The sequence below is a fragment of the Teleopsis dalmanni genome, chromosome 2, assembly GCF_002237135.1.
Source record: "Teleopsis dalmanni isolate 2A chromosome 2, ASM223713v2, whole genome shotgun sequence".
Taxonomy (NCBI): Eukaryota; Metazoa; Arthropoda; class Insecta; order Diptera; family Diopsidae; genus Teleopsis; species Teleopsis dalmanni.
In genome coordinates this window covers 135,010,911-135,026,530 of record NC_051847.1, presented here as the reverse complement: position 1 = coordinate 135,026,530, position 15,620 = coordinate 135,010,911, and the positions used below count along the sequence as shown (strand labels likewise).

The 15,620-nt window shown below is 28.6% G+C and overlaps 1 protein-coding gene across 1 annotated transcript; it reads left to right on the top strand.

Moving 5' to 3' along the window:
• The first annotated feature begins 145 nt into the window (after nt 1-145).
• LOC119675757 (follicle-stimulating hormone receptor-like) lies at nt 146-15,588 on the top strand. The gene is made up of 14 exons (XM_038086962.1): nt 146-151; nt 3,508-3,659; nt 3,724-3,798; nt 4,038-4,115; nt 4,656-4,730; nt 6,483-6,548; nt 7,131-7,199; nt 7,311-7,382; nt 9,219-9,336; nt 9,447-9,700; nt 9,893-10,078; nt 13,075-13,227; nt 13,314-13,459; nt 15,356-15,588. Exons 1-14 carry the CDS (start codon nt 146-148, stop codon nt 15,586-15,588), a joined length of 1,683 nt encoding a protein of 560 aa, XP_037942890.1.
• Nucleotides 15,589-15,620: the final 32 nt, after the last annotated feature.

Sequence of the window (15,620 nt, the reverse complement as noted above, 5' to 3'; positions counted from 1 at the left end):
ATCAGTGGTCTTGGAAATAGTTCTTGTATTTAATTATTCGTAATTAATTTTTTGAGACTGCAAGTACCAGATATTGAACTCGTGCCCTGTCAAATTTGAGTTTGTTATAAAAAATTCAATAAATCACTTAGGTTTTTTCTAACTTATGGGAGTAAGTATATTACTTCGACATTCCTACATGAGTGAATAACACGAATTTAAACGTTTTGGCCTTAAGCTTTCTTTATTATTCCACGCCACTGATATGCACACATGGAATATGTTAAAGGGGCATAGGAAGTCCTTTTTGTGCAGCAATGTCTTTCAATAACAGCAAGACGTGTATAATAGTACATACACAATATTTTTATTTTTTTATTGTGAAGTTTTCTTTGAACAAACCCATCAGCGATTGACACTTTTATTATATGTTCTTGACAATTACTACACTTTTACGAAAATGTTATATTTAGTGTAGTGCTTCTTTGACTGAGTGTATTCGATGACTTTAATCTAATTAACTTCCTCATATTGCTACAAAATTGACACATTGGGTTGCAAAGTTAATATGACAGACATAAAGAGCTTTATTATATGATTAAGTATTTTTTAACTTTGTGTTATTACATATTTTATTTGCGATAGCTTATTGTATTATTGTAGTAAAAATAGAAAAAAGATATCAAGCTTTAACATTTAGATTGAGACATTTTATTATAATTTTCCTAATGCATGTAAAAAGAGAGGACGCAAATAAAAGAACTATAAAATTTTATTTTAAGTACCAAAATTTAAATTCAGTTAAGGAGTGAATTATACTTACATTCTTGCTATAGTGAAATTCAATTTTTGTTTTTCATTCATTTAAAGTTTAGTAGTAATCATAAATAAATTTGTTACTTCTGACATTATCACATTTATTATTTGTCACTCATACGCTATGTTGCACATTCATTTAAAATTAAATTCATTTCGAGGCAATTATTAAATTAAAATTTTATGTAGCATTTTACTTAAATAAACGCAAAGTTAGAATAAATAATAAATAAATAAATGTTGGAAATAATTAAGTCGATTTAATGTTGTTTTAAAGTTTATTTATTGTCTCCTTGGAGCAATTGAATTAAAGAAATAAATTAGAAAACTCAATTGCAAAAACACAACTAAGGTGTACAGGACTTTCAAATACAGAGTACACAAAAATATAATAAGGTTTTATAGAAAAAACAAATAACGAATAGAAGCATTAAAAAATAATAATTTGCTGGATAATAGATAATTAGTTAATTTTTTTTTGCTTTCTTGCAGTGCATTATTCAATGAGAAAGACAAGGGTATATTATTTAAAATATTTACTTCTGAGCCTTGCAAGATGTGATTTAAGATTTTTAACGGATAGAAATTATTGTTTTATTACTCCAAAAATTTCTTTTCAATATTTTTGATGCAAAATTTCAATATATCTCATCAGCACACACTCAACTGTTGGTTTACTGCCACCATTGTTGCAAAACTCGGGTCAAAATAAAAGTTCAGAAATTGCATTGAAGAACCTTTTATATTGCTTATATTGCTATAGATTGTAAGATTTTTATTGTAGGTAAGGTAGCAATTTAAGGATGCTATTACCAAACGTCAGATTGTTTAACTCACTGAAACCATTGTTTACTTACTAACACGGATGTATACTTAACATAACAAGTACGAGATGAGATCTGTTTTTCTTTTTATCTGGATAAGGTTGTTTTGTTTAAGTGGGGACTCAATCCATGATTGCAGTCAGAATTATTAGAAGAGAATTAAATATAATAAAATTATTTATCATTAGTTGAAGTGTGCAGAATAATGAGAATAAATTGTGAGGAAGTGAATGCATTATTATACATTTTTGATATCTAGAAAGTAAATAGACAATAATATTAACAATGATAGGAAAGATGATAATGTTAGTAGAATTTAAATTGAATTTTAGATGGTACAGTAAATTTTATTGGTATTCTGCACAATACTTGCAGAGATGTTCATTATTTCATAAAAAGTTGCTGCTTTTTAACATTATTTTGTTTCTTCCATTTGCTTGAATCAGTAAGACTGATGATTCGGTACTACCTTTTTTTTGTCAAGATAGTTTTCAAGATCACTATTGTGAACGTACACAAGCGTATTTATAGCAATCTCAGAATTTTGTTTTGGAATTTTGAATTCTCATAATATTTTTAGAAGTTGAACAACTTTGTTGGATTCAAAAAGTCTATATTGGTTCAAGCAATTGGTTGGAAGAAGAGCAAGTACCTATTTCTTAATTTCAATATTTTAAACGTTTAGATTCAATTAGATACCAGTCTGTAGTTTTGTGATTTTTTCATTAGTCTCAAATATATAATTTTTGATTTTCATTTTGAAAGATATGTGACAATTAATAAATGACTTTGTATTTTAAGTCATTAGCTCTAAAGATTCGACAATTAGCTGTTTTTGGTTAAAATATACGTAGTCGTTAGAGAAACTAACACTTTTTTAAGAGGTTGAATAATATCATGTGAAAAGTATAAATCAACTTAAAGCTGCAATGTAAGATAGATTTATAAACATATGTATATATTTCTTTATATTTATTCTTTGTATTTATTTATTTTTCAAATAATAATATATTCAAATATACACTCAGAAAAATAGTTTAATTGATTTCATCAGACTTTAACTAAGTCTAAGGTCAAAATATTTTCACTCTACGCATCATGTTGGTTCAACCATACCATATGTTGGTTCTCATATCGTCTTTACCACATGAGTTAAGATTTCTCTAACAAAATAATTAGGTCAATTTAACTTGAATGTGGCTAGAGCATATTTTTCTGAGTGTAGTTATATTTCTTTTCAAATTCATCTAAATTAATGTAGAAAGTGTGTAGAATTTTCAGTATATTTAATTAACTTTCTTTACTTTCGACTTTTTCTATATTTTCAAATTCTAAACTTAATAAAGAAATGTTCACATACAAAATAGATTTAACTTCAACACCTAATAAAGTATCTCGAAAGTCAATTGATATCAACACATACTTAACCAAGTAATTTGCATGAGATTGTTACTGCTGATATACAAGTGGCAATTTCGTTGGCACTAGACAGCAAAGTACTTCGCCCTTTAATTAAGTACACTTACCACCAAGTGAGAAAGGAGCTTGATTATATGCTCTTTATAAAAATATGGTATGTTGTTATTGTATTCGTATCCATGATTACAGTCTTGAGTTTTATTAATGAAAGGGGAGGAAATTATGCATACTGTTACTAGGATTCTTGAAGATAAAAGTAAAAAGTAACATTTTTACCGTGAGTTTAATACACTCGTAAGAGTATTTATTTTATTTCGCATATTTGCACGTTTCGTAGCTCATCAAAGATTATAATAATCTATAGTGTGAAAATGTTTAAAAACCATAAAACTACATAAAGTATTCTATAGGCAGATGTGCATCGTATGATTAAAATGCAAAATCACATTTTCTCTTCTGTTTTCTGTAGGATGAAGTTGAATGCAGATGCGAAGGCGAAGCACTCACGCGTGTACCACAAACGCTTACAGTATCAATGCAAAGGTTGACAATTGCCTCGGCGGGATTACCTAGACTACGAAATACAGGGCTAAAAGTTTACGCAGAAAGTCTGTTGGATGTGTAAGTACAGAAAATATGTTAAGCGTGTGAATTGTTCAGTTTAACAAAAGTTTTACGTTTGCAGTGTCCTGATTGATTTACAACAGTTGGAAACAATCCAGGATGGCGCATTCGCCACCTTAAAATTACTGCGTACCATGTAAGTGGAACTATTTGTATATCGTATTTCAGTTTGTAATGTTTTATACTCGTATATGACAAAGTGCACAACGCTAATGATAGTATTAATTACTTCAGCGCGGCATACGATGAAGTTAAAATATTTATTGCTGCAATTTTTCATTAAATCAAAAAGCTTTAATTACTTTTCCTTGTAGAATTTTATTTGCACTACAAGTTATTTATAGTTTTTAACATTTACTCTTTTTTGAAACGCAGCTATATTTCCCATGCACCAATGTTAACGTATCTGTCAAAGGATGTTTTCCAAGGCATTTCAGACACCATAAAAATAATGTGAGTATGTTTAAATACTAAAATTGATTTTTTTTTCAACGAGAAAAATATATTTCATAAATGTCATAGTGAAGTTGTGCTACTCATATTGAGGACATATACGAGAATATTCTTATTAAAAAAAAGTACACAAAAAAATGAATAACAAACGTTATTAACACTTTATTAAGTAAGGTTTTAATATACAACATCATAAAAGAGTATTGTACTATATGAGACATTGAAAGTGCCGGTATGGCACTTTCATTTAATAAATTTTAAACTGTTGAAAATTATCAATGAAAAAATAATATAAAAAATCGATTTACATTTTTTTAACTAGTACATTACTTTTAAAGTTTATTGATTAACTTAAAAATATATTAATTATTAAAATGCATAGATATATATATATAATTCTGTAAAATATATGAGAGTGTAGAGCGATTTATATTATATTTAAAATATTTTTGGTTTTTATATTATAAATACTATGTTTGTTGTGTAATACTAATAATATTTACTGAAAAAATGATTTTAATTAATGTTTTTTTTTTATAGCCGAATAATAAATAGCGGCTTAATGAGTGTGCCGGATTTAATACATTTACCACCTCAAAATATTTTACAAATGATGTGAGTATTAGTGCAGTAATTTAAATTAATAAAGTCAAAACAAGCCACATGTCATCCATTGATAAAAAAGGGGATTATTGCGCTGGCAGTTTCATTGTCTTTTGTATTGAAAACACTATCTACTTCACATTCCAACTAAGTCTTCTACTAAACTATCGGTGAACTTTATTATCTAGATAGGATTCTGCTTACGCTTAATCCTTATAGGTAACTAATACCATTTAAAATTATGTATATCTTTAGTTCTATTTGTACTATATCAAGCTCAAGTACTCTTAATTATAATTGCAAACAATATAGAGATGTTTTCGTTTATTTCGCTTGTCTTCGAGTTTTAGATGGTCTTAAGAGTAAATCACCAAGTACTGCATTTTTATGTGCATTGTGAATATGGAATGAATTTTTAAAAATGGTGGTGGATTTTTTTTTAAATAGGTGAATCCTTAACAACTATTTTTTTGATTGATTATAGGAGTATTTCACATATGTTAACCTATAACCTATATTATTTAGTAAGTACTGTATACCAAATACATTCCGAATTTAATAGAAATTCATCAGTATTTTATAAGCATTTGCTTATTGACTAATTAAGCACATTTATAATGCAATTAAGAAATAGTTTTTAATTTATTTTACTTACTTACCTTTTGTATAAGAGCATCATAAGAACCATATTGATTTATGATATCCAGCTATTTGGTAAACTTGTGTTTCAAATATTAAAATTATCGAATGAGCTCATTTAAAACCATTGAGAATAATCACTGGTGTCTGATGGTATATTAAAATGAAAGCATCCGTTGAGATCTACAAGTTCCCTTAGTTAGAACTGAATTTGGGAATATAATAAAAGAATACAATGAAAGGCTGACAGAACATGTTAGCTTATTTTGTTTCCTTAGCTAGGAAACTTGCACTTTTATTCACTACTTCCCGTCTAAAAAGAGCTAACCGTGTAATTGTCACTTCTTGGTGATTTGATAAAGTTCAATTATTTTCTTAATAAGCCATCTAACATTCACTCCAATGTAATTTCATCCATTGTTCTAAGTGAGGTCCGCAATATAAGCATTTCTTATTTTAGTTCATATTGCACAAGTGTGTAGTTGAAATTAAAATGGAAATATTATGATATTATATTAGTGGAAAGATTTTAAATCTTATTAAATTAAATCTTACTCAGATAACTTACTCAGATTTAATTTATATTTTGCAATAAATTCTTTTAAGTCAATATCAGCTATAGCCAAGTGATATCACACCAATATTATACAGTTCACATTTTGCTATTTACTATAGTAAATCTTATTATAGATAGTAGATAGATAGATAGATAGTTATAGCTAGTAAAATGAAAGATATAATTTCATGGAATATGCCACTCTTTTGGCTATACGGAAGATGTGATATGCTTATAGTTGTAGTTATGAAATATTAATTTTATCAACATAAAATTTTAGTTCTTACTATTATTATATAAGAAAAAGTTTTTATTGACACCTAAACTTATGAAAGGTGCCTGACATTATATTAAAGTCTCTATATAATTTAATTAATTACAATTCAATTACTGTCATACAGTTGCTGCAATAAATTCCAGGCTTCTTAAATTCAGTATATAAAGTCATTACTTTTCATACTTCCTATTACTTAAGATCATTAACTATCTTCATTAAATATTTATCATTTTTTCATTTGAATTAATTTCATTAAAATTATTAAATAAATACTATTTTAAATGTTTTCTAGAGATCTCGATAACAATCACATTACTCGAATTGGTATAAAATCTATTAATATAAAGACTGAACAATTGTAAGTATAGATGCATACCTAATTAGAGAATATCTATATACAATACTATAGTGTAATATAGTGAAAAAAGTCTATTATTTATTACAAAAGCATATAGAGTATTTTCTAACTAAATATCTTATTCATTATATCTCATATCTCATTGAGGCAATAATACAACCTATAGGCAATTTATTTTATAGGCCAAAACAATTGCTTGGCATAAATTTAACAAAAACTGTAAGTTCATTATCTTAAAAGTGGATTTGACTTAAGCGCTTTTTCGGAGAGATTTTTTTGACAGTTTACTTAACAAGACATAAGACTTTTTAAACAATGATTTTACGTACGTTTCGTGATTTAAGAAATTAAAACTACATCTTTTGATGTAGATTATACAATTCAGTTGTGAAATATCTTAAATTTAAGTTAGAAAGGGTTTGAACAGTAATGAAGCAACAACAACAAAAATTTGGCTGACGACACAACGCTGCTGTATTACTGTTCGAACCTTTCCTAACTTTGAATAGTTCTAAAATAGTTCCTTTTCATAAAATTAATTTAAAAACTTTTAAATAATTTTATTCTTTTTTATATTCTTAGAATTTTAGCAAATAATGATATAAATTTTGTAGATGATTCTGCATTTTATGGCTCGCAAATAGCAAAACTGTAAGTATATTTCAGATAAATAGTTGAGCTTATGTTCATATATATATAGCAAATATACGTATAAATAAAATTAATAAAACAAAAATATTTGTTTGTAATAATTAATTCCAGAACCCTGAAAGAGAATCTAAAATTGAAAGAAGTCCATCCAAATGCATTTTATGGCATTAGCATGCAAGAGTTGTAAGTATTGTAATTAAATATTTTCATATAAATTGAAATATAGAAATTTTGAAGAACTAATTAAGTAGAAATTCAGAATTAAAATGATATTATTTTGACTACAATATAAAACAGGTGGAAAAATGAAAGTGGATTTTGAATGTGTTGCTCTTTTCTATTTACTTCTCAAATATACTATAATAAACCTACATCAAGTTTGCAGTAATTTTTTTTGTTTTTCTTTTAGAAAATAGAAAGAAACCGACGGGTGAATATGTTGCTGGACGAATATTTTCGAACTGTTAGAACTTAATGAGGTTGTTTGTCTTTCAGTAGTGTGAACGGGTGCATTATCGTGACGTGAAAGGTGTAGATGTAGTTTCTTTTTCTTGGTATTTTAGCAAATTTTCGGAAACTTGTGGTACACTGGTTTGAGTATATCATTCGATTTTACTAGGTATTTGTATACTATCCGTTATGCAGATAGTATAGGTGTAGTTTTTTTTTCTTAGTATTTTGGAAAATTTTCGAAAACTTGTGATAAGCGGATACGAAGTGTACGAAGTAACAGTGACCACTTGTCCAGTTTTCAATAGAAAAACACCTATAAATTCTATTTAAAAGATGTAAATTGACATCATTACTTCTTTTGTCTTTCTTTTACGGGTGCTTTCTAATCCCTTTCCTATCATCGATTGTTGCATACTTTCTGGATCGTACTTTTAGGGTCGACCAAGTCTAAACTATAATTATATTTTGCAGAATAGGCAGAACTTTCATTTTAAATTTAAATTATAATGTAACTTATGATACTGTTATAGTAAATATTTTGTTAAGAACATAACAAAATGAGTATTCATTATTACTAAAAATAAAATTGATATGTTTATATTTGGAAATAATTGTTATGTGCCTTAATGGTTCAATTTTCTTATAAGAAAAATACATAATTTTTGGAATTAATGCGTATAATAAACTTGTTTTTAATAAAACTTATTGTTAACGATTTTCGAATTTCATTGAAGCCAAGGATAAACATTTTGCTTTGCCCTGCAAATGCGTATATAAATTGGAAATAAGTCAGATATTTAAAATTATAAGGAAAACTGAAATTGATTTTCAAAAAATTTTTCCTTTAACATAAACATATCCTGCTGTTTCACATAAATAGATTGATTGCCACACTTTTCCATATCACAGCATTTTACCTTCAGTTTTGTAAATATTTTTGCAAAAGCAAACTATTGACATTTGGCATATTCTGCATTCAAAATGCTTTTGATTTTATGCTCCTATTATGTGAGTAAAAATTGACGGAAATAACTAAATACTGTTTTTCAAACTTGAAAATTCAAAGCAAAATAAATCACACTTCTGGGAAAATTTTTGAAAAACAAAAATTTAAATTTATGTGAAGTACTATAGCCCAACATTTTAATTAGAATTGTTGTATTGCGTACTTTCTGAAGTTTCTTCATATTCACCAATTGATAGAAAAATTCATCACAAAAAACTTTTTGACAAAAAGTTTTCACAGATTATTACTCCAATTAATTTTAAGCTAATTCTGCATTGTGCCATAACTTGGTACTAATATTATCACAAAATATCCGTAGAATGTGGTATATTGCCACATTTTTTTAGTTAATTAAGTTGACCAAAGTATTGAGATTCAATTACCTCCACATATCTAAAACAACAACTTTAACAATACTCTCTGTAACATGAGAGGAACAGAAGCTCATATATTATTTTCATATAATTTGTTTAAAAAAATACTCAAGTTTTAATAATCACTTAGATATTTAGCAGGCATACAATACCTATATACCTAATAATAGTTTCAAAATTTTATAGAGATCTCTCCAGTACTTCGCTTGTACGTTTACCGTCCGTTGGCCTGCAGGATATAGAGATACTACGCATTGCAAATACACATACTTTAAAGACGATACCGTCTATTTATAATTTTAAGGTAACTCTATTATATAAATTCCACAAAATAAAATTTTTTTCTCTTATTTTTATGTACAATAAAAGATTTTATAAAAAGTTACATTTACTTCATTTGTATTTTATTTATAGAATTTACAAAAAGCATATTTGACGCATTCCTTTCATTGCTGTGCATTTAAGTTTCCATCCAGACATGATCCTCGCCGTCACGCTGAGCGTATGGATGAAATTGCAAAGTGGCAAAAACAGTGCATCAAGACAGGAAATGACATGGAAAGTAGTGAAAATAAGGATAACTTACGTTATACGAGAGCTAAAGAGACTGAAATAAGTAGTGACTATGTTGGAACACAAACATTGCAACCAGATGGAGTGTTTTATAGGTAAAGGATTATATTTAGATTAAATAAAAAAAGCAAGTAAGACTTAGAAACAAAAAATAAGTTCTACAATTGCTTTTGATATATATGCAAGTATATGTACGTATGTACATATATGTAAGTATATGTATATGTACTTAAGCTATTTTTAATATTCACTTTAAATATATTTACACTATTTCTTTTTTTAAACAGTCGAGTGATGAACTCAGACTTAATCGTGAATAATGAATCAAAATCGACTGATGATGCAGATTATATAGATGGTGGTGATTATATGTCAGAATCAATGATTAAGGAGATTGGCATATTTCATGAAGAGATAACAATTGATCCTGACGAGAGTCAACTTGATGAGTATTGCGGAAATTTTACTTTTAGGTAAGCGAAAGCTAAGTTAATATATTGTATATTTTAACTCAGGAGTAAACAATCATCGGTTTCGCATGCATCCTAATTGATTTCTTTTGCTTTTCTTCAAAATTAAGTTTGTTTTAATTTAAGGGCTGAAAGCCAGTAGCATATACAAGTAACATTTTTGAGGTTCAAACCCTTCGTAGGTATTGTGGATTATTTTACAGAAGACATGTTTTTTTTAACAAATATTTTTATTTGAACTTAGATCTCCTTAAATCGGTTTCTGTATACAAAGCAGTTAATATGAATATAAACTTGTACCTCACTATATGATATTTATTATTATGTTTTGCATTTTTGCAGAATTACCTTGAATGTGTCAAACGAACGATACTTATTCCAAACGTGGACAACCATGAATGCAACAATGATTTGCGATCATTGATTTCCAATCCCACACAATACCCAAGCTCTATTCTATGAAGCTAAAATTGCTATTAATCGCTCTTAACTTTAACTCTAGATTTGACTACATTAGATTTTGAAAAGGGTTGGGAACTATGTCACCACGTCACTGCATGTTTTGAGAATTATTGTAACAAACCCATTTTAGTTCCACAGGCGCGTTGCAGTTAAAAATGCCGTTATGGCTCTTGGAGAGATATTGCCTGTTTTCATTACAAGTGGATAGACAGTTGATAAGTACCGAAGTCTGGGTGTGGCAAGACTATCACAGTGACACAGAATGTGTTTTGCCGTTTCCTATACTTCGTGACAAAATCTGCAGTTATTATCACTTGTAATACTTAGATTCAATAGATGTTTTTTACTCCGTAATATCCAGTGAGAAATCCTGTGACAAATCGTATGCCTTTTCTGTTCAGCATTAGTAGCTCCCTATAGCTCCCATTAGTTGCTTCTGGCTTTTAATCGATTTGGCATGGAGTTTTTAGTTTGTATACAGACAATTACATTATCCCAATCAGTTTGACCTGTTCTTTCCAGTTATTCGTTAGTTTTAAGTTTGATAATGCTTCATGTAGGACCGCAGAATGGTTTTGGCATAATACAATATGAGCCCGCCCCTTTTCTGGGGGAAAAGGTCTTTTTTTCGGCTTTTTTGTTTCCCCTCAAATTCAATAACTTTTAACAAAGAGTTAAGCTCTTTGAGAAACTGAAGACAGAACAACTTTAAATCTAATAAAAACGCGAAAATTCGAGATATACTCAATAGTGGTAATGTTCATGGAGTTGCTTAGATAAGCCAAGCGCGAACCTAATAATCAATAGACAGTGTTTTCTTCATTATGAAAGAATTATATTCAAGCAATACCTTTTATCCAAACTAAAGAAGTATAGTATTAAAATGAGGTAATATCAACTTTATTTATTTAAAGTAGAATAGTATATTTAGAAAAATAATTTGCTTGATTTAAACTCATTTTAGCTAAATCTCAGGTCAAAATATTAATACTCAACGCATCATGTTGGTTCATCCATACCAGTATGTCGTTAGAGCATGTTTTTCTGACTGTATACAGGCTAACTAAAAATTGGATATAAAATTTTCATAATGTAGGAATAATAAGATATAGTTCAGATAACTATGGATAAGTTTTTTTTGTATCTGTTGTCTGTTGATATTTTGATTGTGAGAATTCCAAATTGTAAAACTCTTTCCAAATAAAGTTTATGAAAGGAATGTTATACCTTACATGGTGCTGCATTGCTTCGATTTTATAGCAATATGGGAATTTGTACATATGTGCCAAGAGAGGACAAAAATGTTGTGTTGGTGTCTATTGTTCATAACGATAGTGGTTTTGAAAATAATGGTAATTTCAACATTAAACTATTTTAAAATAAGCAGCTGTAGATACTATTCAATATTATTCATTGGAAGCGATATACTCCATACATATACATATGTATGATATACTCAAAGGAAACTATTGTTATTGCAATTGTTTTTACAAAATTTGAGATATAAGTATTCTTACTACATAGACTATTTTCTCAAAAAAAACAATGATTTCACATAAATACATTTACCTAGAATTTTATCTACGATAGTTTAGAAAGGAGATGTTGTAGTGATGAATAGTGAGCTACACACAGCGAATAATGAGGCATTTAAGTACTATAATTGATATATAAAGCTATTTAGGAAAGCCAATTAATTCTATGTTAAACCCGCAAAATCCCTTTCTGTTTAACCTTATAAATATAAGTTAGAAAAGCAGTAAAATAATGTTTATTGCTAGCAGAAAGGAGAGAAGGGAAACCTCAAAATAAAAATATTGAAGAGTATGTGGAAAATTATCTGCCCATCTATCAAAAAATATATGATAATGTAATTAATGTAGTTATACCTTCTGCTCAAAAAGGTTTTTGGTCTTTGTTAACTACTCCTTAAATATAGACCTTTTTCGCAGGATCTGGCGCCGTGCGACCTTTTCCTATTCCCGAAACTCAAATTACCCCTTCGTGGTAAACGTTTTGAGTCGATTGAATCGGAAAAAGAGAATTCACTGAAGGAACTAAAAGCCATACCTGCTCGGGCCTACGAAAAGTGTATGGAAGATTGGGTTAAGCGTTGGCATATGTGTATCGCTTCAGAAGGAGCATATTTTGAAGAAGATAAAATAAATTTGGAATAAAATTTAAATTTGTGTTTTATTTACAAAATCCGAATACTTTTTGAGCAGAAGGTACGACTTCAAGTATTATAGAGTTTTCATGTTATGATAATTTAAAGTGCATTTTAAGTACACGACTACCTGCTTGCCTCCTCTAGTGTTAAGCAAACAAATTATTATTCAAAACATTAAATTAATATTTGATTACTTATAAGTGCGTAAACTTATAGTGAAAGGTTAAAGGGAAACCCTTTGGTTGTTTGTCTTTGTAAAAGTAGTCAATTTGCAAGCAAAGCACTTACCACATAACTTATTTTTTATTTTAATAAAAACAATGAAATAAAAAGTGAGAAATAATATAATTTAATTTTTCTTTCACAGAAAACGTGATGTTGAATGCTATCCAATGCCAGATGCACTTAATCCCTGTGAAGATGTGATGGGCTACCAATGGCTGCGTATATCGGTTTGGATTGTTGTTGCTTTGGCTGTTATTGGCAACGTAGCGGTTTTAGTTGTAATTTTGTCCATTAAGTAAGTCAATAGTGCTACGGGCAAACTTAATTATTTTTCTTATCAAATTTGAGTTTGCTTACAATGTTCATTTACTTTTCCATTAGATCTGAAACTGCCTCAGTGCCAAGGTTTTTAATGTGCCATTTGGCTTTCGCGGACTTATGCTTGGGACTATATTTGCTTTTGATTGCTTGCATTGATGCACACTCGATGGGAGAATATTTTAATTATGCATACGACTGGCAATATGGTAAGTATGAAAAAGGCAATGAATTCCTTAATCACAGTGGGAATTTTGTATGTAAAGGAGTTGTTCATGTATTCAGGGAGATTTTATAACTTATAGTCAGACATAAGTTCTTTTAGTAATGGATTAAGTTTAATAAATATTTTATAGAGGGATGAAATAGCTAGCAGTTATTAAATGTTCAGAGTTGTTAATTAAATATCCCATTAAATATTTTTTGAGTAGAACTTTAATGGTTTTCTAAATACGAATTATTTTAATTCACTTTGATTTCATATGAAAGCGGTAAGGCGTAGCGAATCTAGTATTTGAGAAGATGATTTCAAAATCAACAAATCACTTATGTAGTAATGTAAGGAAAATGTACATTAGTAATGAATTTATTGAGGTCTCAATATTCTTCACAGTAATGTAACAGGGCAGATTAAAAATGAGTTACTTACTCTAATGCAATATAATATCTTTTGATCTATACCTCAAAAAGAAATTTCAATGAAAATATTAAAACTTGAGCGGTACATGATATATATGATATAATTTCATTTGTATTTCAACCAGAATATATGTTATTTTGTCTTGTAACCAATATCTATGCATCGGTGTAGGTCAGTAGGGAAGCAGGCTGCTAATAAATTAACTCTATTGGTTACCCAAAAAGGACCCAAAAAGTGATACGTAATTAGTCAGTTTAATATTAATTTGTATGAATATCTTTTCTATGTGGATAGACTTTAACATGTGATGAAATAAGCTATAAAAATATAATTTTTATCGAACTATTTTATAGCATAAATGAGAAACTTGTGATGCTTTATATGAAAATATAGGTACTACTGTACACAAGTCATGCTGAGTTTAAATAAAATATGATACAGTATCATAATTATTTCACTAAGACATTTTAAGAGTCTAAGTAAGCACATATGTTAAGTTATTCATTTAGTTGATTAAAGCAAATATTTTTGCAGATTTTTTATAGTCATTATTTGGAATATTATATGTTGAAAGTATGAAAGTTAACAACCTAATACAATTCCTGAGCTTCCTTTAACAATCATAAGCTTAAAAGGTTGAAACCGTACAGGGAACAGTGTTTCGAATGTAAATTAAAGTGATCTGCTATATAGCGCTATATGTATAGTAATCAAATAACTGCTAAATACTCAAGTGCTGAAAGTAGTAAATAATAATTGTAGTTTCTTAATTTAACGATCTTTGTATATATATCTACAAAATAGCCCCCTCCGACCACTTCTACGAATTTGTTTAATAAAAATCGTTTCCTCTAAGAAGCTTTCTGAGGTCTAGTAGTAGTATAAGAGGCTCTGGTGGTTGCATGATTTGTTGTAATTCACTTATTTTAGTGATGGTTATCTAAGTCATATGAGCATTATCTTCATTGAAACAATTTTTTTCTTTTAAAAAATAGAATATTTTCATATATTTTTCCATTCCAAAATTTGTTTAAAGCATCGTGACGAGTATAATAACCAGCGCCTATTGTTTTACCAGTTTGGAGATGATCTACCAACAAAATTCCTTTTGTATCAAACGGATGTTCAAATCTTCTTAAACGTTTTTTGGATATTATGTATATGAAAGGCAAAGCTCATATGTTAGTCGTGCTTCCTACAGTGTTTTTCGGTTAATTTAATCTGACTATTCTATTAAAGTCTTAATAGATTATGCCATTTGATATCTATCATTGATAACTTATTTTACCTAATGAGCATAATATGATAGCACTCATGATACAAAACTTAGTGGTATCAGTTGAATATCTGCCATTATATGTCAATATTACCATCACACAATAACTTAGATAACTTAAATTAAAATCCTTTGCTCAAATTTCTTTAGTGAATCACATCAATTTATATGCTTTCTTTTTGCCCTTAGGTGCCGGCTGCAAAATAGCCGGCTTTCTGACAGTATTTGCTAGTCACTTATCGGTTTTTACATTAACCGTGATTACCTTGGAACGTTGGTTGGCTATAACAAGAGCGATGTACCTAAACAAACGTATCAAAATAAAACCCGCAGCATTTATCATGTTTGGTGGTTGGATTTACGCAGTTGTCATGTCACTCCTACCACTTTTTGGTATCAGCAATTATTCCTCTACAAGGTAAGATGAATTGACTCCAAGTATGTCATATTACTT